Source organism: Hypanus sabinus, chromosome 30, assembly GCF_030144855.1.
Source record: "Hypanus sabinus isolate sHypSab1 chromosome 30, sHypSab1.hap1, whole genome shotgun sequence".
Taxonomy (NCBI): Eukaryota; Metazoa; Chordata; class Chondrichthyes; order Myliobatiformes; family Dasyatidae; genus Hypanus; species Hypanus sabinus.
Genome location: NC_082735.1, coordinates 23168735 through 23194778, shown reverse-complemented (window position 1 = coordinate 23194778; position 26044 = coordinate 23168735). Strand labels below are relative to the sequence as shown.

The 26044-nt window shown below is 42.1% G+C and overlaps 1 protein-coding gene across 5 annotated transcripts in view; it reads right to left on the bottom strand.

Annotated features, from left to right (window-relative positions):
• Nucleotides 1–26044, bottom strand: part of LOC132383440 (disks large-associated protein 2-like) — a 706715-nt gene that overhangs the window by 84312 nt on the left and 596359 nt on the right. For all 5 annotated transcript variants that reach the window (XM_059954402.1, XM_059954400.1, XM_059954401.1 and 2 more), the window contains one exon: nucleotides 18042–19142. In XM_059954402.1, the coding sequence (XP_059810385.1) occupies nucleotides 18042–19076 (1035 nt within the window). In that variant the 5' untranslated portion in view covers nucleotides 19077–19142. The remainder of the gene's footprint in view (nucleotides 1–18041; nucleotides 19143–26044) is intronic.

The window sequence follows — 26044 nt, the reverse complement described above, 5'->3', positions numbered from 1 at the left end:
CAATGAATAAAGGAGGTGCTGATAAGCAAGGCGCAAGGAAAATATCTTGGTAAACACGATACTGAATGAGTAACAGTTGCTTGTGTGCTAGGAGAGTTTGGTGAGAGTTGTCTGAGGGAAGGCACTGTATTTCTTCTTGTTGCTCATGGCAGCCTGAGGGGGAATCTCCCTTTTTTTTTAAATGGCAGACTTTTTACACATTGCTGGTTCAGTTGTTTCTTGACCAGACATTCTCTGCGTGCTGAGTGTGTGGGTGACGACGGCGATCGTCAGGCATCGGAGAACCAGAATTAAATTTCTCAGGCTGTTTCAGAGGATGGAATTATGAGGCTAGTGCAGGAATAATCTAAGAGAAAACCTTTCAGAGCAGAGGTTCCCAATCTGCGGTCCACAGACTCCTTAGCTAATGGCATAAGAAAGGTTGGGAACCCCTGTTTTAGAGAATTGTTTAGTATTCATGAAATGGGGGGGAGGGAACAAATTCAAAGTATTTTTGCCTGGAACGTTGACAGTTCACTCTTTTCCATAGATGTTGCCTGGCCTGCTGAGTTCCTCCAGTATTTTGTTTGTGTTGCTCAGAGTTCCCGCGTCTGCAGATTTCTCTTTCTGTGTTCCAGTCCTGATGAAGGGTCTCAGCCCAAAACGTCGACTATACTCTTTTCCGTAGATGCTGCCTGACCTGCTGAGCTCCTCCAGCATTTTGTGCGTGTTACTTGAATTTCCAGTATCTGCAGATTTTCTCTGGTTTAAAATTCAAAGTATTACTCGATTTTTAATTGTAATAGTCAGTTTACCAGTTAAAACATCACAGAAAACTCTGTCACAGAAATATTTTTCAATAGACTACTTGGACTGAGGTGGATAGAAAATGGCTAACTAACCGATGACCTGGAGTCAGACTAAATGGGTCATTTTCATGCTGGCACGTTATTACTAATGGAACACCATGAAGATCAGTGTTGGGGCTTCAGCCACTTACAATCTACAGTAAATTAATGATTTAGCTGAAGTGACTGAGTGCATTGTAGCCAAATTTGCTCCTGAGCATCATAATAGCATGTGAATTGAGTTGATCTCTGAAATTCTACCTTCAAATGAGGCCAATGCTTCTCGAAGGCTGGCAGTAAATATTAGTGCTGGCAAGAATGTGACATCGAATAAGAGAGCAAACATTCTCTTTATTTCAACATCATCCCCTACATATGAGAGACAAATATTATAATTGGCTTTCTGACTCCATTAGAATTCTCCGAAAGAACGGCAGAACCATTTTGTTAATGCATCCTCCTGTTCAATCAGATGGAAGCACAGACAGCAACAGATTTTTCTCACAATCTCCAATCAAGCTCCCTTTACTTCTGTGTATGTTCAGCTTGATTTCCTACTTATTAAAACCAGGGTACACACAATACAAAATTATAGCTGATAAAAAGTGAATAATAAGATGTAATTTTCTTTTGGCATTCAGGTGCGGTTTATAAACCACTTCACCAGTAGTTTGAAATTAAAAAGATATTAAATTGTAGGCTCACACTGTTCTCAATCTCAACTCCTTTATCAAGCAGAGTAATTTAATTTAAGCATTACTAATAAGCTTCCTTAATTGAAGTAAAGCAAGGATTGTTTTGTTTGAAATATCATGTGTCAGGCATAGGAGGTGATGATAAATGGTAGTGCTGGTGGAAATTGCAGAGTGCCAGCTTCTCAGTTGGAAACGCAAGCTTGTCACACCAGCTGCTGGAAGGAAAGGTGGTGCTCTATTGATCCAATCACTCTCTGTCTTCAGAATTTTCATTTTCAGATTTGCAGCAACTGAGGTGAAGCGAATGCTGTAAACAGTTGGCAGAGTGTGAAGTTGCTTGTTTAAAACAAGAGAGGCCACTCGTCTCTCAATCATCAATGACTGAGTGACTACAGTCCTTGAGGGTTGCTTTGCTGGAGGGCAGGAATCACATTAATCATATACTTCCACCGGGGTTTTACCTCAGAACAATGCTTAAGGGCTATTTCCTTCAATTGCCTGTCCAGCCAACTTAACAGCAAATTGGTTCCAACTGAAATGCCATTTGAAAAGTGAAGTACAGCGCTGTAAACAAGCTGGTTTCTCTCAGTCTGACATAAATGTAGATTCCACTGCTTTAAAACTATAGGTCAGATGTCACCCAGGGATAGGATGTTGTATTAGTCTTACAGCAATTGACATAAAAGAGAAAAAAGAATTATAACACACAAGCTCCAAGAAAAGCTGTGCAACAATTAAGAAAAATGCTGAAAGGAACATCAGCTGACTTCCTTTCCAACAATCCCCTTCCCTGACCAGCAATCAGCAAAGTGAGGAGAATGTTGAATTATATCAACGAGGCAATAGAATAGCAGCCAGAGGTTATTTAATCTGGCGTGGAAACAGACAAGAAAAAAATGCCTCGAAGTTGTATTTTAGCCATGTCAGATATGCTGTGTGCTGAGATTAGCCCAAAATCCCAGTCAAAGGACCCATGGTAAAAATATTTGGCGGAATTTACCTTGAAGTTCTAAGAAGTTTTCCCCTTCTTTGGCTCATTTAGACATAATCAATATGATCCCCAACAGCATTTCAGGGTCTCAAAGGCAGCTGCACAAACTGTAATAAAGAGAAAGGACACTGTAGGGCAGGGTCACCTGGTTTTACTGTTTTATGCCGCGTGGAATAGGCCCTTTCAGTCCTTTGAGTCCCGCTGCTCAGCAACTCCCAATTTAACCCTAGCCTAATCACAGGACAATTTACAATGGCCGATCAACCTACCAAATGGCCTGTCTTTGGACTGTGGGAGGAAACCAGGGCAGCTGGAGGAAACCACGCGGTCACGGGGCAGACATACAAATCCCTTACAGGCAGCAGCCGGAATCGAACCAGGGTTGCTGTTGCTGTAAAGCTGTCTGCGCTGCCTTGGGCGCTGTGTCTGGCTGCACACTCCTCCCACACCTTCTCCTGCGTTCCAGGTAACCCCGAGTTAAAAAGATCCAGAATCAGAATCAGGTTTATTATCACTGATGTAAGTTGTGAAGGGTTGCAACGCAGGATGAGATTAGCTGAGTTCTCTACTGCAGGCGCCGAACAACCATTTCAGGCAAAATCAGAGATCAAGCATTCAAGGAAAGGGTGCTTTGATTCGTGTATGGTTGGTGGAGGTACTGAGCTTAGTCTTCACCTGATAGTGAGTGAAAACCAGAGGCTGTAGATGACCTTTGAACCAATTTTACTCATGAAAAGACTAACGAGTGTCATGGATTTTGATAACATCATTTTATTTTCAAATAATGCTGAGGAAGTAACAGTTTTTCTGCAAATTATGGCTATATCTCTGGATAGCTGGGACTTAACTAAAATTGGTACAAGAGTATTAAAAACAATTCTAGTATGTGGCGGATCCATAAAAAGAGGAGTAAACCATCAACCATACTGTTGCTTCCTCAGTCCCCTTGAAGTCATCACATCACACATTCACGTCAGAAATGCTTGATATTTTACATATGGCATCCAATGTTTGGACGATTTAAATGCCAGCCCAGATAGACCGAAAAGGCAGGGTGTCTGGACTGGAAGCAAGGGTCAGGCCAATTCTGCTTGCTCTTCCACTGTGCTAATTCCACTCCCCCCGGCACTGAGGCTGCGAGACTCTCCAGCTGCTACCCGCTTCGTCTTTGCGAACTTCGTGGCGATTTGCCCCGCTGTGTGATGAACTGAGATCGAGGCTATGGGCCTGCTTTGGTTCAGAATGCTGCTCCTTGCTTTTATTGTGTGCTCTGTGCATTGGGTGTTGGTCTTCTTTCTAAACTGTGTTCTATCGGGCTCCTTGCTTTGTGGCTGCCTGTAGCCAGACAAATCCCAAGGTTGTATAATTTATACATATTTTGATAATAAATATACTTTGAACCCTTTCTATTCTTTCAATATATTCAAGCTCTAATCCCTGGAGTACCTTCTGTCACTGTCTGTCAACTCAAAAAGGATCTGATAAAGCTTATCTTTGTCTTCTATCTGTGAATCAAATATTTACATTACTATATAATCCTCAGTTCTATATACTCTAGGTTTGTTCAGCAATCTCCTGTGTGTGATCTTACTGAAAACTTTCAAAAATCCACATGATCAAATCCACTAGCTCCACATCTTCTATGCTATTTAATATTATTATTATTGAAATAAAATGTGCAGTAGGCACCTCCAGGCCTTTGAGCTACACTGCCCAGGCGGCACTGTAGCGTAATAGTTAGCACAATGCTTTACAGTACAGATGATCTGGGTTCAATTCCCACTGCTGCCTGTAGGGAGTTTGCACATTCTCCCTGGGACTACATGGGTTTCCTCCCGGTGCTCTGGTTTTCTCCCACAGTCTAAAGACATCCCTGATTATAAGCTGCGATGAGCCTGGGACTTATAGGGATAGGATCAAGCACACTGCTGATCAGAGAGAGCTGGAAGGAAAGCAGATTGTCACCCCTCCCACAGCGGGATGACCAAGTCACGTTGAAGGTACTGCCCGAAAGGGCAGGGTTTGCTCCTGTACGGACAGAATCACAGACAGTACTTTTAACACGTGACACTTGTTTCTGTGTGCAGACTCGGCGAGGCAGCCAGTGGAAACACTGGACTCAGGTCAAACCGTACAACTCACTCTCTTGTTGATCTGACAGACAGAGTGGGGGATCAAGTGTACCCAGAAACAGAGTAAGTACAGAGAACCTAGGAGATGAACAGCAGTCGGCCACACCAGACCTGACCACAGTTGATAAAAACACAACCAGAGGAAGCACAAAGGCAGAAGACACCAAGAGTGTTATAGAAACCCGTGGATAGCACGCTAAAGTGTGACGGTGATGGTACTCTGTAATGAAGGCTGGTTGCTGTAGGTAGATGATTAGTTGAATAGCATGGAACAGAAAATATATTGGGGAAAACGGGGAGGGATTTAAGTTAATGTAGAGAGAGCAGGTTCCATAGCATGGCAGAATGAGGAAGATTGCACATGGCACGTGGAGGCATTCACCCTCAGCCTGAATGGGGAGAGAACACAAACGAGCTGGGCCCTTTCAGCAGTCAGACCAGCAATCAACTGGACAGTTCAGAAGGGAGTAGCATCAGGGAGAGGTCCCTGTAGTCATTCATATAGAGACCACCCAAACCCCATCTGTATAGAGATGAGAGGGCCTGTGAGCCTGATGCACTTTCGTTGCTGAAGCCCGTGGTAAGAGTGATCAGGGAATGAAGGGGTGAAGACGAGAAATGTGATTGAGCTGGTTAAGTTGTAGTCGGCCAGCAGGAGAGAAGCCAACAGGCATATGAATGAAGATGCTTTTCAAAAGACTGCTGTTCAAATTTCTGGAACATTCTCTCTGCCTAACATCTTGTAGATAGTGATTAGGGATGACAGGGTAGATGTAGATGCACGTAAAATAATTGGGGAGGAGGGGAATTCCAAGGCAGGGCATTAATGCTGTCCTATTTGAGGAGATCCTCCTTAAGGCTGTCCTTTTTTGGTACAACTTTATTCTTCTCCAGGATGGTTAAGAGGAGGGCATGTTAAAATGAGTTTTGGGTTTAGCAGGTTCGCATTTAGCAAATGACTTTGGCTACCAGTCTATGGGTCTGAGTATAAATTGTGGATTTAATTTGGAGTGCAGCTCTGAACAATGGGTTTGCAGAAGTCATGAACCCCAGTCCAGACAATGCTGATTAAAATTCGCTCAGATGTCTGTGGTGTGGGTACAAATCAGGAGGTGTGAAGTTTATGTGTAGTTACACTGTAAATATGGAATTGTCCGTTGATGTTTAGTACGTAAAATATTGGGCCCCACGTTGGGCCAGCCAGACCTTTTGACTGAACGCGTCTCCATATGATGCCTGCTGTACCTTGTTTGGTTGAATAAAGAAGCTGCTTCAAACTACCAGTACTTTTCTCAAGTGGCTTCATTCACACGACAACAGACATGGCTCAAAGAACTCCAAAAAATTGGTCAGATATGATTTCTACTTCTCAAGTCTATTATTATTCTTTATCATATCTTTGGATTCTAACATTTTTCCTACTACCAGTATCAGGGTAAGTGGACCAAAGTGTATCCATTCCACATGTCAGCTAATATCTTATCTACTAGATAACTCAGTTGAGATGTAAGCTGCTATTATGGGACATATGCCATAAATTTTGAACGTTTGCACAGTGCCGATTGTGAATGAAAATCCTGGGGATGTCAGTTACGAGTCTGAACGATTGCTGGCATGATGGAATTTGTAATACAGGGCCAATCTGACATTTCTGCTTTGTTAAACAATAAAATTGGGCCATGTCTTGCACGTGATGGAGAAAATGAACTAATTGCATCTATTGTGATAATGGGCAGGTTCCCGGAATGGCATTCAGAGGCTGTGGTCTAGAGACAGGAGCTTGAGTTCCACCATGACTACCAAGGAATTTAAATTCAAGTAATTAAATGCGTTTGGAATAAAAAATAGCTAGCAGTAACTAAGCTGTTGCATTGTCGTCTTACAAGTATATGGTTTGCTCCTGTCCTTCAGAGAAAGGAATTTGCTCAAAACAATGTGCTGTAGTGTCTTCAGACCTAGAGCTATGAGGTTAACTCTGAAAAGTCTTGGGGTAATTGGAATGGACAATAAATGTTGGCTTTACCCCCATTCAAAGTTCAGAATGACACCTCATCTCAAAATAATGCACACTTCCCACATTCCCAGTGGGTTAGAAGTTTAAATACACTTTGCTAGTATTTGGTAGCATTGCCTTTAAATTGTTTAACTTGGGTCAAACATTTTGAGTAGCCTTCCACAAGCTTCTCACAATAAGTTGCTGATATTTTGTTCCATTCCTCCAGACAGAACTGGTGTAACTGAGTCAGGTTTCTAGGCCTCCTTGCTCGCACACGCTTTTTCAGTTCTGCCCACAAATGTTCTATCGGTTTGAGGTCAGGGCTTTGTGATGCCACTCCATTACCTTGACTTTGTTGTCCTTAAGCAATTCTGCCACAACTTTGAAGGTATGCTTGGGGTCATTGTCCATTTGGAAGACCCGTTTGCGACTGAGCTTTAACTTCCTGGCTGATGTCTTGAGATGTTGCTTCAATATATCCACATCATTTTCCTTCCTCATGATGCCATCTATTTCGTGAAGTGCACCAGTCCCTCCTGCAGCAAAGCACCCCCACACCATGATGCTGCCACCCCCATGCTTCATGTTTGGGATGATGTTCTTTGGCTTGCAAGTCTCACCCTTTTTCCTCCAAACATAACAATGGTCATTATGGTCAAACAATTCAATTTTTATTTTATCAGACCAGAGGACATTTCTCCAAAAAGTAAGATCATTGTCCCCATGTGCACTTGCAAACCATAGTCTGGCTTTTTATGGCGGTTTTGGAGCAGTGGCTTCTTCCTTGCTCAGCAGCCTTTCAGGTTATGTTGATATAGGACTCGTTTTACTGTGGATATAGTTACTTGTCTACCTGTTTCCTCCAGCATCTTCACAAGGTCCTTTGCTGTTGTTCTGGGACTGATTTCTACTTTTCGCGCCTAAGTACTTTCATCTCTAGGAGACAGAATGCATCTCCTTCCTGAGCAGTATGCAGCTGCGTGGCCCCATGGTGTTTATACTTGTGTACTATTGTCTGTACAGATCAATGTGCTACCTTCAGACATTTGGAAATTGCTCCCAAGGATCAACCAAACTTGTGCAGGCCCACAATCTTTTTTCGAAGGTCTTGGCTGATTTCTTTTGATTTTGCTGGTAAACTTCTGACCCACTGGAATTGTGATATATCAATTAAAAGTTAAATAATCTGTCCGTAAACAATTGTTGGAAAAATTACTCATGTCATGCACAAAATAGATGTCCTCAATGTCCTGTCAAAACTATAGTTTGCTAATATGAAATCTGTGGAGTGGCTAAACAATGAGTTTTAATGACTCCAACCTAACCGTATGTAAACTTCTGACTTGAACTGTATATAGCTCAGATGCCTAAGTCTTTTGCACAGTAATTATTTGTCAATGTGGAGCGGAGAGCGAGTTTGTAAATCTGGCGTGAGGAAAGAATGTTGGGAATGTTGAGCGTTGTGGGAGTGGTGAGGGACAGGTGGCAAAGGAGTGCCAGGGGTGGGGGGTTGGTGTGGTGCAGGTGCAGACTCACCCAGCCCTGAGGCACCAGGCAAGGTTGTTACTTGATTCCAATCAATTAGTTTATTGAACATTACAGAATGTCTCGGCCCGAAACGTTGACTGCTCATTTCAACGGATGCTGCCTGACCTGCTGAGTTCATCCAGCTTCTTTCAACGTGTTGATTTGACTAGAGCGTCTGCAGTGTACTTTGTGTGCACTAAGTATGGAGTGGACGCTCCCAAATCCAAATGTAAAACACCTGAGAAGGTAGTAGAGAATAACTGGGCTAAGGAATTAAGAGGGATAAATAGATAGATAGAGTGGACAGCCAGCGCCTCTTCCCCAGGGCACCACTGCTCAGTACAAGAGGACATGGCTTTAAGGTAAGGGGTGGGAAGTTCAAGGGGGATATTAGAGGAAGTGCGTGGAATGCACTACCTGAGTCAGTGGTGGAGGCAGATACATTAGTGAAATTTAAGAGACTACTAGACAGGTATATGGAGGAATTTAAGGTGGGAGGTTATATGGGAGGCAGGGTTTAAGGGTCAGCACAACATTGTGGGCCGAAGGGCCTGTACTGTGCTGTATTATTCTATGTTCTATATTCTACTGTGGGACTTCGAAATACAGACTGTAAAGCAGGTACTGGCCAAACAAGCAGACATAGTAACACTGAACAAGAAACAGAAGAAAGCAATAATGTTAGATGTGGCAATCCCAAATGAGAGTAACATCAGGAAGAAAGAATATCAGAAGCTGGAGAAATACCAGGGCATGAAAGAGCTTATAGAAATGATGTGGAAGGTTAAATCCAGAGTAATGCTGGTGGTGATAGGAACACTTGGAACTGTGACACCTGGACTGGGAAAGTTGCTCCAACAATTTTTAGGAACAACATCTGAGATCTCGGTCCAAAAGAGCACACTACTAGGAACAGCACGGATACTCTGCCAAACCCTCAAGCTCCCAGGCCTCTGGTACAGGACCTGAGACTGAGGGAAAAGTACACATACACACCACCTATAGGGGTGAGAGAAAAAATATATAATATACTATATAGACATCCACATCCACAGCAGAGTAAATTTTAAATTGTCCCATTCAGGGATAAAGAGTTAATCATTGTGGAGGATTTCTTTCTTGACAAGAGAGATCACTCTGCTTGGCAAGTGAGACTTGAGGCTGTGAAACAATCTCAGATTCTGGGATCTCCTCCACAGTAACTGTAGGAGTTGACTCCAGGACTGCGGGAAACGGTTCTCTGAACACCTTCTGTACGTGTGGGCATCCCAAACTCTGCGTGGCAAGCTGCTTGATCTGCCGATCTATCTGAGGCCACCAGACGAAGCTTCGAGCGAACGCCTAGATGATCGCGGTGTAGCTCCTCCATCACTTTAACTTTCAGCTTGGATGTTACAACAACTCTCAAACCTCACATAAGGCAACCTCTGTATGTTCATCCCAGCAGTGAGAAAAATGTTGAAACTGAAGTGTCTGCTGCATATTCCAAACATTTTGGATGGCCATGTAGACCTGAGACACTCAGATCACTTTTGGTTTCCCTTCGGATCATCTCCGCCATGATAGGAGGTCAATTTGCAATAAAGGGAATGTGCCAAAAGGAATATCTTCTTTAGTAAATTTTACAGTATTCCCTTTTCCAAGGGTAAATGGGACAATCCAAGAGAATTTCCCAGATTCGTTGTCCTCTTGAATTTGATTTTGTGCTTGTGTCCTCCAAGAAACAGAGCCTATCTCTACGTTTGTGCTGCTGCTGTCAGTGAATCACCCTTCTGTGGATTGAAAATGGACGCCAGCGATTGATGGTCAGTAGTGGGGGTAAATTCATGTCTGTACAGGTACCGGTTGAAACGTTTTACAGCTCAAACCAGATTCAAGACCTCTTTCTTGATCTGTGCATATTTTTTTCTTTGCAGCAGTAAGGGAACACAATGCACAATCTATGGGCCCTTCACTTCCATCAATCATGACATGTGACATGTCTGCTCCTGTACCATAAGGTGAGGCATCACAGGTGAGTCTCACTGCGTGATGTGGATCAAAATGTGTGATTACAGTGTCGGACAACACCATTTCCTTTACCTTTTGGAAAGCCACCTCACACTGCCTTGTCGTTTGCCACTTTCTTTCTGATCTACAGTAAAGCGCACAGTAGCCAGGTTTTGCAGGAACCTGATTTAGTAACTATAGACAATAGACAATAGGTGCAGAAGTAGACCATTCAGCCCTTCAAGCCTGCACCACCGTTTTGAGATCATGGCTGATCATCTACTATCAATACTCGGTTCCTGCCTTGTCCCCATATCCCTTGATTCCCCTATCCATAAGATACCTATCTAGCTCCTTTTTGAAAGCATCCAAAGAATTGGCCTCCACTGCCTTCCGAGGCAGTGCATTCCAGACCCCCACAACTCTCTGGGAGAAGAAGTTTTTCCTTAACTCTGTCCTAAATGACCTACCCCTTATTCACAAACCATGCCCTCTGGTACTGGACTCTCCCAGCATCTGGAACATATTTCCTGCCTCTATCTTGTCCAATCCCTTAATAATCTTATATGTTGCAATCAGATCCCCTCTCAATCTCCTTAATTCCAGCATGTACAAGCCCAGTCTCTCTAACCTCTCTGTGTAAGACAGTCCGGACATCCCAGGAATTAACCTTGTGAATCTACGCTGCACTTCCTCTATAGCCAGGATGTCCTTCCTTAACCCTGGAGACCAAAACTATACACAATACTCCAGGTGTGGTCTCACCAAGGCTCTGTACAAATGCAAGAGGATTTCCTTGCTCTTGTACTCAATTCCCTTTGTAATAAAGCCTTCTTCACTGCCTGCTGCACTTGCTCATTCACCTTCAGTGACTGATGAACAAGGACTCCTAGATCTCTTTGTATTTCTCCCTTACCTAATTCTACACCATTCAAATAATAATCTGCCTTCCTGTTCTTACTCCCAAAGTGGATAACCTCACACTTATTCACATTAAACACCATCTGCCAAGTATCTGCCCACTCACCCAGCCTATCCAAGTCTCCCTGAATTCTCCTAACATCCTCATCACATGTCACACTGCCACCCAGCTTAGTATCATCAGCAAACTTGCTGATGTTATTCTCAATGCCTTCATCTAAATCGTTGATGTAAATTGACAGATCCTAAAGAGGACTGCAACTGTGACATGTCCTCTAGTCTTGAGGCATCCACCACTGCTTGAATTTTCTCAACACAGTTGTGCAATTCCTCTGCAACAATGGTGTGACCACAGTGAGTAATGTTGGGTTTGAAGCATTCACACCTGTTGTGCCATGCTCTGAGCCCAGAATCTTCTAATCTTTTTAAAACTGCCTTAAGATCTTGGAGGTGCTCTTTGTCATCCTCATTATTTTTCTGCACATTTGGTGATTGTTGGTCTTTTTTCATGGTTTCTCTGTTTCGTGGCTGCCTGTTAGGAGACAAATCTCAAGGTTCTATAATGTATACGTACTTTGACAATAAATGTACTTTGAACTTTGAACATATATGTACTTAGATAATAAATTTACTTTCAACATTGAAGAAGTGAAGGTCAGTGGCATTAACATTTACAGTATATGTACACTGGATTGATGTGGATTAAGCATTCCAATCAACGTGATGGGAAAATTGTATGTGTTCCTTTGCTAGAACCAGGTTAGCCAAAAATACAGAAAAAAAACAGCAAAATGTTCCAACAGAATGCTGCTCTAACTGATTGAGGAGTATAATTCTTTACACTAATTGATTGTGCCAATCTTTGCCATCCTTTTACAGACTGGAATGAGCATTTTAAGATTATTTCTGGAATGAGCATATTAAGATCAGGATATAAATATTACAACAGCACTGGAGGGTTATAACTGTATATGAGACACTTCGTTCCTAATTAATGCGATGATCTTTCGCCTGCAATATTTGTTCTTGGAGCAATGATCTGTTCCAGGTGATGTTTGTCAGGTTATTGCTTGGGGTCTGATGCAATCAGGCAGACAGTTGTACTGCTGTTTAACCTGTCCCCTAGAGAGACAGGGTCATCAATCAATCTGATTAGAGAAGACCAATGCCAACCAATCCGTCAAGGAGCTTGGAAATGGGACTGGAGACAATTTAATGATGAGAAAACAACAGTAGTAAAAAAAATTAAGCCTAAATATTACTGCACTAATTCCTGGGGTTATCTATTTCCTTTGGAATTTAGAACAATGTGGAGTCTGAAGACCCAGATTCAACACTTGAGGAAGAGCAACTTCCCTTTTGTGATCAGATTTCTGAGTGGTCTGTGAACTCATTTACATTACCTCACTTTTTATTCTTGTTTTCTCTTTTGCACTATTTATTTATTGTAACTTGTAGTGTTTATATCTTGCACCGTATTTTTGCTACAAAAAAACAAATTTCACAACATATGTCAGTGATAATAAACCTGACTGATTTTTATTAAAATATGCAAGGTCATGATGGTTGAGGATAACTCTACCTCTGATAAGTTCCTGGAAGTAGATATTGAGATGTTGAAATCACAAGGAAGAAGTTTTCTTACTGAGCACACATCCTATGTGGTGGGAGGGTTGACCAGGCCAATCCACTAGGTGTTGAAGTGGGAATGAGGGATTGACTTCACAAAACACTCCCCGTCTTTATTTTTCCTCACCTCCATAACACTTTTTTAAAAGACTGTACCTTGCTATGTAAAGTGTTATTTAAGAGCTGACATATTTCCCAGCATAACCTTGATACAAGCGCTGTGTGCTCTGCAGGCTGTGTCTGCATGATCAAAGTGAAAGCCATACTGACGATTTTTAACCAGGTTTCTCACCACTGATTTTATCTCGGAGTCATGCTGTGCATCGTAAAGACATGTAGCACCCGTTGTGTTTACCAGACCAAAAGAGCATGAAATCTTTTCACAGTCTCCTGTCTTGGACAAACTACTGCATCCTTCAAGCTAAACTTTTGAAATAAACTGAATTGTTGTCTTCATTTCGCTTCCAGTCTCCATGCCATTAACTCCTTTCATCTCACAAAAGTACAGCCTGGAAGAAGCCACTGGCTCAGAGTGAACTATAACTACAATGACAACCATTTCCATGTCACCTCAACCACAACGGAGCAATCCAAGGCATTCTGCAAGAGTCTCAACATGCACCCTAGACTTACCCCAACAGGGGGACGTAAAGGCAGATGACCAAGAAAGCAGAAGCCATCTGCCTGTACTTTTGTCATTTCTTGGGGCTCTTGACTTTCTGTTCCACTACATCTCCAGCTTTCTACTGATATTTGCTAACACCATGATGCACCATCAATAACTCACTCTGTGACGTAAAGGCGAGATATCGGCTTTTATTGACTGGAAGAAGGAACAAGCAGTGAGTGACCACCATACTACATCCTGGAGACTGAGAGGCTGGGCTCAGGCCTTGATTGCCTTTGTACAGGGGTCTGTGGGAGGAGCCACAGGAGCAGTCAGCAGGGGGCGTGTCCAGACAGGTATACATAGTTTACCACATACCACAATTCACCTTCTATGTCAGTAAGATCCTCTCCTCTGCCTCAGTTATTTTAACATCTTTGTTATCACTGTTCCATTCTCTTTAGTAATCTATCCCAGACTCAATTCAGACTAACACTTGAGGCCAGTGGCTCCTCTTTCTTACATTGGCCCACAGTTCCATTAGGCCTCAGCTTCAAAGTTTCAGCTTTTGTGTTGAGATCATGAGACTGTAAGACCAAAAGACACAGGAGCAGAATTAGGCCATTCAGCCCATCATTCCATCATGGCTGATCCCAGATCCCACTCAACCCCAGACACTAGCCTTCTCACCATATCCTCTGATGATCTGACCAATCAGGAAACGGTCAACTTCCCCTTCAAATACACCCACAGACTTGGCCTCCAAGAGCTTCCAAGCCCTCAGCTACCCTGACCCCTGTAATGCTTGCCCCTCTTTCTGTTCTAAAACTATCAACGCATTTTCCCACTTATGTACCTGAGCCCTCAGATTCCCTACACTCCTCTCATCTTATGACCATTTATAAATAACCAAGCTGCTTTTCATTCTGTATCTCATTAGAATTGTATAAATTTTCTCCTTGCTTTGCTGAAGTGCTTTAAAGCACTTTACCCACATTATAAGCACAACATAAATGCAAATCAAAATATATTTGCATATGAAATTTACAACATATCCTGTAGGATGTTTATGCAGAAAAGAGACTCGAGTATTTTCTCTTCAATAGCTATCTATATTCCTGGGAAGCAACTCTGACATGTAAACAGATTCATTCATAGATACTTTTGAAAGGAAATTTGCAATGCGTGATTGTTTTTCAGTTCTGAAATAAGCAATTTCTGTGATCCCTCAAGTATGTCGAGGAGAAAATGAATTTTATTTCACAAAGCAAGTTGAATGCACAAGCTTAAAATAAATTGAATACTTAAACTGTAAATGATATGCAATATTGCGGGCAGCAACATGTACCAAAACTCATACTAAGGTTATGTTATTTGGCACAGCAATGTGAAATTCAATGCCATTTTACTGCACACAGCAGAATATGTGCAAAACTTCAGTGAAAAAAGTTAAAGTTTATTGTCATTTAACTACATACATGTATACCGCCAAACAAAACAACTTTTGTCTGGACCAGGGTGTAAAGCGCAGTAGTGCACATTACACACAATAACTTAGGAATACGTCATCTAATATGCAAACAATATCACTCCCTTTGTTGAATTATAAAGTTCAATAAATCTCCTTGGTTTAAATAATGCTAGAATGTAAAGAAAGAGGCAATTATTTCAATTTACGATATGATTAATTTTTGGATCCTCCTAGAAGTGACTACTAAATTAGCTACATAGCTTTACAGAATTTGATGTGACAGTGTAGGTACTTCCATGCAGGAACCCACATTCTAGGTGGGGTACGGTATCTCAAAACTCAGGGTCACAATTCTTGCTCAGAAATGAAAGCAAAACTCATTTTAAAAGAGTATTTTCTAACTCGGATGAAAGATCTTGCCACGACGGGTGCAATGTTACAATGGATGGTCGTGTGTAATTGTGACATGGCTGTCAAGGGACTGATTTCAAACCTCTTGCAGCATAATACCATGATAAACATCTTTCCCAACTGTAAAGTTATAGATCTTCTCCAGCAATCCACAACACATACGCTCTGCACTGGTATACAATCTTTTCCACTGCCCCCATAGTTTATTCCTATTCACAAATATCAAGTGAAATGTGGAGTTTTAAGGGAGTGCTCCTTGCAGAAATGTAATATGCTCACAGGCTTCTGGGAATCTCTTGGTCCGTAACCATTCAAATGGAAAAAGGAGCATTAAGGATGGTGTGGGAGCCTTGAATCAGTACAGTGGGAGCACACAGAAGCCCTGTGCAAGCGCAGAATGATGCATCATCTGCCTTCTGATGCTCACACACACACATATTCACTCCATTGAGTAACCCATAAGCTCATTAGACCATAAGAGATATAGGAGCAGAATTAGATCATTTGGGCCTTCTCTGTCATTTCATCATGGCTGATCCATTTTCCCTCTCAATCCCAATCTCCTGCCTTCTCCCCATATCCTTTCATGCCGACCAATCAAGAATCAATCAACCTCTGCCTTAAATATGCGCAATGACTGTGCCTGTGACAACTAATTCACTACAGTTTAGCTAAAGAAATCCCTGCTCAGCTCCATTCTGAGGCTGTGTCCTCTGCTCTCCCCCACCACAGGGAACATCCTTTCCATACCCATTCTTTCGAGGCCTTTCAACATTCAGTGGGTCTCAATGAGGTCAGCCCTCGTTCTCCTGAATTCCAGTGAGTTTAGGCCCAGCGCTATCAAACACTCCTCATATGACGCCTTTCAATCCCTGAATCATTTTCCTGAACCTCCTGTGAACCCTCTCCAATGTCAGTCCATCCTTTTTGTAGATAAGGGGCCAAAACCTGCTCACAATACTCCAAGTGGGGCCTCATCAGTGCTTTATAAACTCCCAACATTACACCCTTTCTTCTATATTCCGGTCCTCTCATAATGAATGCTAACATAGCATCTGCCTTTCTCACCACAGACTCCATCTGCAAATTAACCCTTCACGAGTGAATCCTGCATGAGGACTCCCAAGTCCCTTTGCACCTCAGGTTTTTGGATGTTCTCTCTCTGCCACATATATGGACAAGTCAGCTTGACCTAAGAAATAAAGCAGTGTCCTCTTCTGTAATTCACTGTTCCACTGGATAATGTCATATTTTTCTGAGCAGTTTGTAATAAACACCATGGTTCAGGCTTCTAAATACCATCCCCTGATTCCACCACTACTAGCTCTGCATATACCAGTTTCAAAGTTTAAATTCTTCCTCTGAAATTCATTCTATTGGTGTTCATGTCTTGTCACAGCTATGAATCACTTTCAGTGATCTGGGTTGAATGTATTGGGGTCATTACAACAGATAGTATGCAGGTATGGATGTTGTGGACTGCTGGAAGCAGTCGATAAACTTGTAGCATAGAAAAAACATGTATCTATATATACTGCGATGCAGTGAAAGAACTAAATTCAGTTCCCTGACTGCAGTGTCACAATTACGTGCTCATTCATATAAGGTTAATCAGTGAACCCACCACTGCTCCTTGTCAACAAATACTGTTTGAAGAGGTAGAGTGCAGGTACAGTGTATTGTCAAACAAGAATTTTCACCCTGATTTTACTAACCTCTATGCTTATGATGAGCAGCAGTGGGCTTTGAAAGGAATCTTTGCAACTTTATAGTAATATAGAATCCTGTAAATTAGTAACAAACAGTCTGCTGGAGGAACTTTGTAGGTTGAGCAACATCTGTGGCAGAGCAGGAGTTGTCAATGTTTTAAGTCGAAACCCTGCACCAGGTCTCAGAGTCCAAAACCTATGGACTCACCTTTATCTCATGTTCTCCATATTTATTGCTTATTTATTATTATTATTATTACTTCTTTTTTTCGCAGTTTGCTGTCCTTTGCAAGTTAGCCGCTTGTCTGCCCTGTTGGGTGCGTTGTTTCATTGATTCTGTTATGGTCCTTGTCGACGTTTTATCATCTTGCCTACTGGAGCCAGCAGTCCTGACGAAGGGTCTCGGCCCGAAACGTTGACAGTGCTTCTTCCTATAGATGCTGCCTGGCCTGCTGTGTTCCACCAGCATTTTGTGTGTGTTGCAAAAAGGGCTACCAGTTCTGGAATCTAATAAGCAAGGGAGGTGATAGTTGAGCCAGTTAGGGGAGGAGTGAATTACAGAGTGTGGTAAACTACATATACCTGTCTGGACACGCCCCCCTGCTGACTGCTCCTGTAGCTCCTCCCACAGACCCTGGTATAAAGGCAATTGAGGCCTGAGCTCGGCCTCTCTGTCTCCAGGATGTAGTATGGTGGTCAATTACTGCTTGTTCTTTCTTCCAGTCAGTAAAAGCCGATACCTCGCCTTCACGTCTCAGAGAGAGTTATTGATGGTGCATCACAGAGTGCACCAGGATAAAGTGGTGCTGTGGGGTTGGGAGCCTGAGGGTGAACATGGACAAATCTTTCCAACACACAGATGCTGGTTGACCCAGCAAGATCTTCAAGCAGATGGTTTGCTATTACTGATTCCAGTAACTGCAGTCCTGTGACTCAGAAAAGTAATATGCCTGATCTAGCTTTCATGTATAGAAGTTCCAAAAGCCAATTGCATGGTAATTAAAACAAATCTGGGATGTCATACATACAATAAACAAACAACTCAAATGCAATAACTTTGGACAAAAAAATCTATGGAGTTCGCATGTTGATGTCCAACTTTCTTCTAATACTAGAAAATAGGGCTTACCACCTACCTGAAGATAATGATAAGCTCTTTCTTGTGCCTTGATATCCTGTAGTACTGATGACTTGTCTTGGTTCAGGCTTGAGCTAGGATAGGCCTCTCTGGCTTGGCTAACTGTCATGGTGGACCATGCGCTCCTTTTCGCGTGCTGTGAGTCAGCCATCATCGGCATGGCCGCACAGGCTAAACACTTCCCCTCGCTGCTGCTTTTTAAACTCTTCAGGGTCAAATCTCTGAAGGCACTTTCAATGGGTTCTGTACAGTACTGGGTTGTCTGGTCCATAGAGTGCCTACTGGAGCCAGCAGTCACCATGTAACTGCTGTCACTGTCAAGGTTGTCATCAGAGCTCCACCAGCCAGTTATCTTGGCTCTGTGCTTGGACTCCGACTTGCGCTCCTTGCTCTTGCTCCTTTTTGTTGACCTCGACTGGTGGTGGTGCTGATGGTGCCGGTGGTGCTGATGGTGATGGTAGCCATCGCTGCCTCCCCTCCCCTCCGCCTTCGTCCCGTTCACGTTCCCTTTGGAGGGCGCCTCCAGAGAGTGAGACTTGGCGAAGAGCTTCTGCACGGAATGGACCAGGTGCCGGATCCTGCTGGGGCTCTCGCTTCGCTGCTCTGCTGAGCTTGCCCGCTGGTACTGGAGCGTGTGGAACCCATCGTGGTGGAGGGGAAGCTGCTTCTCGAATTGGTCCAGCAGGTTGGCGGGGAGCCGGTTGATCTTGCTGGCAGTGTGGGTGGCCGCCATGCAGTCATCGCAGGACTCGTACTGCGGGTTGTGGTGCATCCTGGGGAAGGTGCTGCTGGAGGACATCTGTTCGTTCAGGCTGACCGGTGCGCCGGCACATTCGGAGGACATGGTCCCCCTCGATACACAGTAGTGATGGTCCATTGAGCAGGAGTCTGTAGGGCTGAGCAAGTAAGACTGCCGAGGATCCTGGCTATGGTGCAAATAATCATGAGAGTGATCACAATCCTCGGGCATACAGTGGCACGTGTGCAGAGAAGAATGTTGCAACTGGCTCCGACTCCCATTATACCCCTTCATTGTGTTAATAAAGTAAGCAGTTTCTGTTCATTCTTCAGGATTACACTGTATTGGCAGCCTCGGTATCTGTAAAGATAAAATCAAAACCACAAATCAAAATGTTTTAAAGATTAGCATTGCTGTTCTTAAAACTACATGGCAGGAAAGAAATTCTCAGAAGCACACCGAAACATCAAGCTATCATGATCTTTAAAGTTTCATACAAACACCTGAGTTGTAGAATCTCAGAGGCCATCTTTACAATATTTCACTGAAGACCTCAATTTGAGGAAGGACATTCTTACTACTGAGGGAGTAGGTTCATGAGGTTAATTCACGGGATGGCAGGACTGTCATATGTTGAAAGATTGGAGTGACTGGGCTTGTATACACTGGAATTTAGAAGGATGAGAGGGGATCTGATTGAAACATATAAGATTATTAGGAGATTGGAGATGCTAGAGGCAGGAAACATGTTCCCAATGTTGGGGGGAGTCCAGAACCAGGGCCACAGTTTAAGAATAAGTGGTAGGCCATTTAGTACGGAGTTCAGGAAAAACTTTTTTACCCAGAGAGTTGTGGATCTATGGAATGCTCTGCCTCAGAAGGCAGTGGAGGCCAATTCTCTGGATGCTTTCAAGAAAGAGTTAGATAGAGCTCTTAAAGATAGTGGAGTCAAGGGTTATGGGGAGAAGGCAGTAACAGGGTACTGATTGTTGATGATCAACCATGATCACATCGAATGGCGGTGCTGGCTCGAAGGGCTGAATGTCCTACTCCTGCACCTATTGTCAATTTCTCTGGCAAATGTTGAATTAACAGTTCAGAGGCTTCCATTAATTATTTCCTGATTGACCTCGCAGTTTCTGTTTGATACAAAGCCCCTGAGAGGGGCAGGGAATGTTGGCAATGTCTTTTTAATCTGATACAATATGTAAGTAGGGTTATGGCTTAATGTCTCTTCACAACATTTACTCCCTCATTCAGGTATTATATTCTTGGTCTCAGACCTGTTTTCTTTTCTGTGATGGAGGGGGTTGGGAGTGTGTAAGTTTGGGGGTTCTGATATTCTAGCTGTCACTTTCCAGATGGGTGAACTGTTATTTTTGTGTGTGGGAGGGGGTTGGGGGTTTACAAGTTTTGTTTGTTTTTTTTTCTTTTTCATGTTGGGGGGGGGGGGTTGATGTATATTCTTTCAACAACTTCCATGGTTTTTCCTGAATTTTGTGGCTATCTGGAGAAGACAAATATCAGAGTTGTATTGCACACACACACTTTAACAATAAAATGAACCTTTTGAACCTTTTTTCAAACTTTTAATAACGGACCCAAACTGACATGAGATGGAAGGGTTAATGGGAATGAAAAGGTTAACATATGAGGAGTGTTTGATGGCTCTGGGCCTATAATCACTGTTGTTCAGAAGGATGAGAGGTGATCTTATGGAAGCCTATCGAATATTGAAAGGCCTGGATAGTGTGGATGTGCAGATGATGTTTCCAATAGTAGGTGAGTCTAGGACCAGAAGCACAGACTCAGAATTACTGGATGTCCTTGTAGAACAGAGATTAGGAGGAATTTCTTTCACCAAGGGGTGGTGAACCTGTGGAATTTATTACCACAGAAAGCTGTGGAGGCCAAGTAATTAGGTATATTTAAAGCAGAGGTCGATAGGTTCTTCAATAATCAGGGTGTTAAAGGTTATGGGAGGAAGGTAGGAGAATGAGGTGTGAAGGATAATAAATCGGATATGATGGAATTGTGAGAAGATGCAATGGGCTGACATCTTAATTTTGCTCCTGTGTCTAATGGTTTTGTGGATGTTGATAAAGCATCTATACAAAAATCTGCCGTTTGCGTTTGGTTGCCTGAAAGGTAATCTGGTGGGAAAGATGCCACAATCTTTATCTACAGACTGCATATGGTGATGATGTTACAATCAGCCAGACTGAAATGACTGGAGAGTTCACCAGTCATTCCAGTTTAATAACCACACTGTCAGCTCTGACTGAGGTTGATTTAATACACATAATTTACATGTAACTATTCTCAATTTATTGCATTGTCCTGGAGAAATTATCCTGTTTTATTTAATTTGCTGTTAAAACAGACAATTTCACTGGGTATGTTGACTTTGACTGCAGTATGGTAAGTAATTTGTTCTGTCATAAACTCTGTCTCAGCTCCACTTCATTAATTGATGCAGGTTGGCTTTAAATAATCTATTATGGAAATAGCCTGATTTCCATTCCATATCAAGCAATGAACTCAGGAGGTTTTATAAAGGGTATGACATTATCCCTAACTGTTCTGATTCCAGTAGGGGACACGCAAATCTACCCCATAGCCTGGGAAGGAATGCAGCTAGAATTAAATAAAACAGCAGACATATGTCTCTACCAAAGGGGGTGTAAGGTGCTCCTTTCTTCTGTTAGCCTGTAGATCACTCTTGGGCAAGGGGTAGCATCTGATTAGCCCCCTGATTAGGGTCATGTGAAGCAGTGAGGTTAGGTGGTGGATGGTTGTATGAACAGCAGGCGTATGTCACAAGTCCTGCTTATACTGTGACACCAGACAGATAATCTCTGAAGAGTATTGATAGTAGCTGGTGTCACCCATCTTATAGACACTGCCCAGAAGAAGGCAATGGCAAATCACTTCTGTAGAAAAATTTGCCAAGATCAATCATGGTCTAGATCAACCATGATCGCCCACATCATATGACATTGCACAAAATGATGATGATTATGAAGAAATAATATTTAGGATTGTGAAAAACTGACATCAAACCAAAATGTTCACTCTATTTCTCATTTCACCTGATCTACTGAGTTTCTCAAGTGATCTCTGATGAGGTTCAGAAACCCAATATTTGCAGTTTTTTTGCTTTTAGATGATCAGTTAGATTTTTTTTTACAAAACCTGCATTTTCAGTAAAGTAAATCAAAGTAGCTTTACATTTTAATGGAAAAGGTGTTTCACTAGATCAGCATTGATGTTGATTAGTTCAAGCTTCTGAGATTATATCCCAATTGATTCCAAAAGGCTTGAACAAATATTCAGTCTATGAAAGTTCCAAAGCAGCTGTATGATAATTATTCACTTTTCCCTGCAACTAATTTAATGAAAGTATGTTTTTTTTCTATCTGTGAGAGTGATAAACTTAATAAATTTAGTATCTAAGGATAATACACTGTCAGTCAATGAGCATAAGTGCCTCCTGTCAATTGTAAAGGTGCATGAAAATTAGCAATGAAAGCCCTTTAAAAACTTTCAGTTAGGTGTGGTAGCGTAGCAGTCAAGTTGGAAGACTAACGGAGAACGTTCTGGACAATACTAAGGTACAAGTTGGAATCCCACCATGACTACTGGAGAGCTTAAAATGAAAGGACTAAACAAGTCTGCAATTAAACAGAACACGTTTAGCTCAGTGGTGCAACTCGGAAACCATTGTATTCTTGTAAAGACCCATGTAGTTCTATAATATTCCTCAGGGAAGGAAATCTACAAAACTCTTTGTGACTCCTGGCTCACCAGTATCGTTAACTTTTAGTTGCCTCCTCAATTCCAAAGCAATAATAATAAAAAACATTGAATAAATTAAAAACTGGGGTTCTCGCATGTTGGGCTACAGGGTAGTAGCTACATAGTTTGAGGTTCATTGCTAGTACAAACAGTATACCAACACAGGGCAGACAGATTTTCTCTCTTTGCAACTCTTCAATAAAATAGCTTTGGAATATACCACAGTGGTCCATATCACATGGTATGCAAGTGAATTCAAAACTTTTGAGTTTTTTTTAATGTATTGAATCTTGTAATGTAACAAAATGGAACCTGTATAATCCCAGAGTGCTTTGCTATATGCTATATGTGTACATGGCCGGAGGCATGTAATGTCCTGATCATTGTTTATTGTGTAACTAAGGGAAGGAGCAGCAGTGGCTAAGCAGAGGAGCTGAAAACCAGAACAGATAACAGCCAAACAATAGCCTGAAAACCTGTATAAAAATGAAGTTTGTAAGCTGAAAACTGAAGCCACCTGCTATCCATTCTGAGGATTGGAGGTGGTCTTCTCCCTGCAATTAATAAACATCCCTTGGAACAGATCCACACTTGCTTTAGGTTCTTTGTTACAAGACCTAGCAAAAGATATGCGGCAATGGTTATAAGATACTTTTAATCCTAATTTTTTCTAAAAACATAACTTTAAGCTTCTGTTGACTGTATACTCACCATCACATGAAACAAAACTGCTAAGACTAAATAACTTGTGATCTTCAATGTTCCAGTCTTGTCCACATGTCATGCAACAGGTGAACAGCACCAAGTATAGTGGAATAATAACAAGGATTTTGCATCAGTTTTTTTCAAGGCTATATGGGAAAATGACCAGCCTAAATTGCACTTTTCTTCTGAAATGGTGTAAATTCTAACAGCAAAAAAGGTTCCATGCTAAAATCTAGCGCTTCTATATCCAGAAATCTGACCCTTCTCATCAGATTGATCATTTTTTAAAAATTAAATTTACAAATAATGATATTGGATGGACACACATGGTGAGGGGATTGATTGATGTCTCCATTGCAAAGAAATGAGGACACTACAATTTACTAAAGTGATACAGCAGTTCTAGGGCTCTAAAGCCTCACAAGGGGCATGTTTTAGGGCACTGACCAGGAAGGATGTAGGGTTAGGGGTTTGCTGAATCTGTTACTGCTCATGTTGACTGTGGGGAGGGAATGGGAGGCTGGGGAAGAATAACCAGGGTGCCTTTTCAGAGTGAGAATCAGAATCAGGTTTAGTATCATTGGCAGACGCAGTGAAATTCATTGTTATGCAGCGGCAGTACATTGCAATACATAACATGGAAAAACTGTAAAGTACAGTAAGTGTATATATTTAAAAAGTTATTTTAGATAAGTAGTGTAAAAAGAGAAGTGTAGTGGGGTGGTGTTCATGGGTTCAACGTCTATTTAGAAATCAAATGGCCGAGGGGAAGAAGCTGTTCCTGGATCATTGAGTGTGTGCCTTCAGGCTCCTGTACCCCCTCCCTGATGGTAGCAATGAGAAGAGGGCACATCTTGGGTGATGGGGGGTCCTTAATGATGGATGCTGCCTTTTTGAGGCATCGCTCCTTGAAGATGTTCTGGATGCTGGGGAGGCTAGTGCCCATGATGGAGCTGACTGAGTTTACAAATTCTATTGCCTACTGACTAATAATGATGTTTTCTGGAAGGTTCCTGCTTTTAGAAAAATATAATTCACCACCACGCTGTCCCTCTATCCCAATAATGGCCCAATCAGTTCAATAGGAGGCTTGCCTTCAGCTCAGCTATGATATGATACCACGTTAAGATACTGTGCTGTCTGCCAATGGGCATTCCCAACACCTGACTGTGAGCAGGTTGGGCCTCCAGAAAAAAAATAGTAACTGAAGCTTATTTATCAATATGTCATGTGCACAAAATCAAACATAGATGTGCCGGTACTGTGTTACCAGTCCCCATGTAGCTTTTGTCAGAGAAGTTTATGGCTGTGTCCCGTTGTGGTGGGGAGTGGTCCCATACTCATTCTCACCCCAGATAAGGCCACATCAGCAAGCTTCATCAAAATATTTGGCAAACTTCTATAGATGTGTAGTGGAGAGTATATTGCCTAGCAGCATCATGGCCTGTTATGGAAACACCAATGCCTTTGAATGGAAAATCTTACAAAAGGTAGTGGATTCAGCCCAGTACATCACAGGTAAAGCCCTCCAAACCATTGAGCACATCTACATGAAACACTGTCAGAGGAAAGTGGCATCCATAATCAAGAGATCCTCATCACCCATGCCATGCTCTTTTCTCACTGCTGCCATTATGCAGAAGGTACAAGAGTCTCAGGACTTGCACCACTAAGTTCAGGAACAGTTACTCAACCACCAACCATCAGGCCCTTGAACAAAAGGGGATAACTACACTCACTTGCCCATCCAATGAGATGATCCTACAACCAATTACCTCACTATAAGGACTTTCATCTTGTTATTTCATGTCCTTATTATTTATTGCTCTTTATTTATATTTGCATTTTCACAGCTTATTGTCTTTGGCACTCTGGTTGATCTTTTATCGATCCTGTTATAGTTACTATTCTATTGATTTGTTGAGTATGCCTACAGAAAATGAATCTCAGGGTTGTGTATGGTGACATATATTTGCTTTGCTTTGAAGATTTGACCAAAGCCCGGATCATTAGAATGGGAGGTTGGCCTGGCCATTCCCTTGGTTTGACAACTTCTGACATGTTGGCTGATCTCTAACCAGAAACAAAGATAATCACCATAGATTAATCCATTAACTGCTTGTTCATGGGTTAGATAATCCAATCCATTGACTACTGCAAGGTAGCAGAAACCAAGCTATACATGCTTTTGGGACACCAACACAGACATATCAGTCAGCAATGTTCTCTGATTTTAACTGGGCAAGGCAGTCAAGTCTTTCAGAATCAGGAAATTTAAGTTTTATTCTTCAATGATTCCGTATTTTCCTTAAATATATCAAAATAACTAAGTCTATTGTGTTTTCACCAAGGAACAATTGATATTAGAAAAGGCTCACAGCAGTCTCCTCACAAGAGATTACCACTAATTGATATGTATTACTATGGTTGGACAGCTAAACAAATCTGACCGTTGGTTTTTCTTGGAAAATAAGACCATGATCCAAATCCAATATCTACAAACACCAGTGTATATCAAATGTTGTGAATGGTAATTGGATGCAATGCAAAAAAAACTTTTCCTTTACTGTATTACAGGCTGTGTGTGCTTCTGATAAGGCCAATATGTATTATCCATCACCAATTGTCTTATACTGAAAGGTTTTCCAGGCACTTAAGGGAGCAATTAAAAGCCAACATTGGCTTTATGTCTGCAGTTACTTAAAGCAAGGTTAAACTGGAAAAACAAAACAACATGTTTTTGAGTGGGTTCGGTGGGA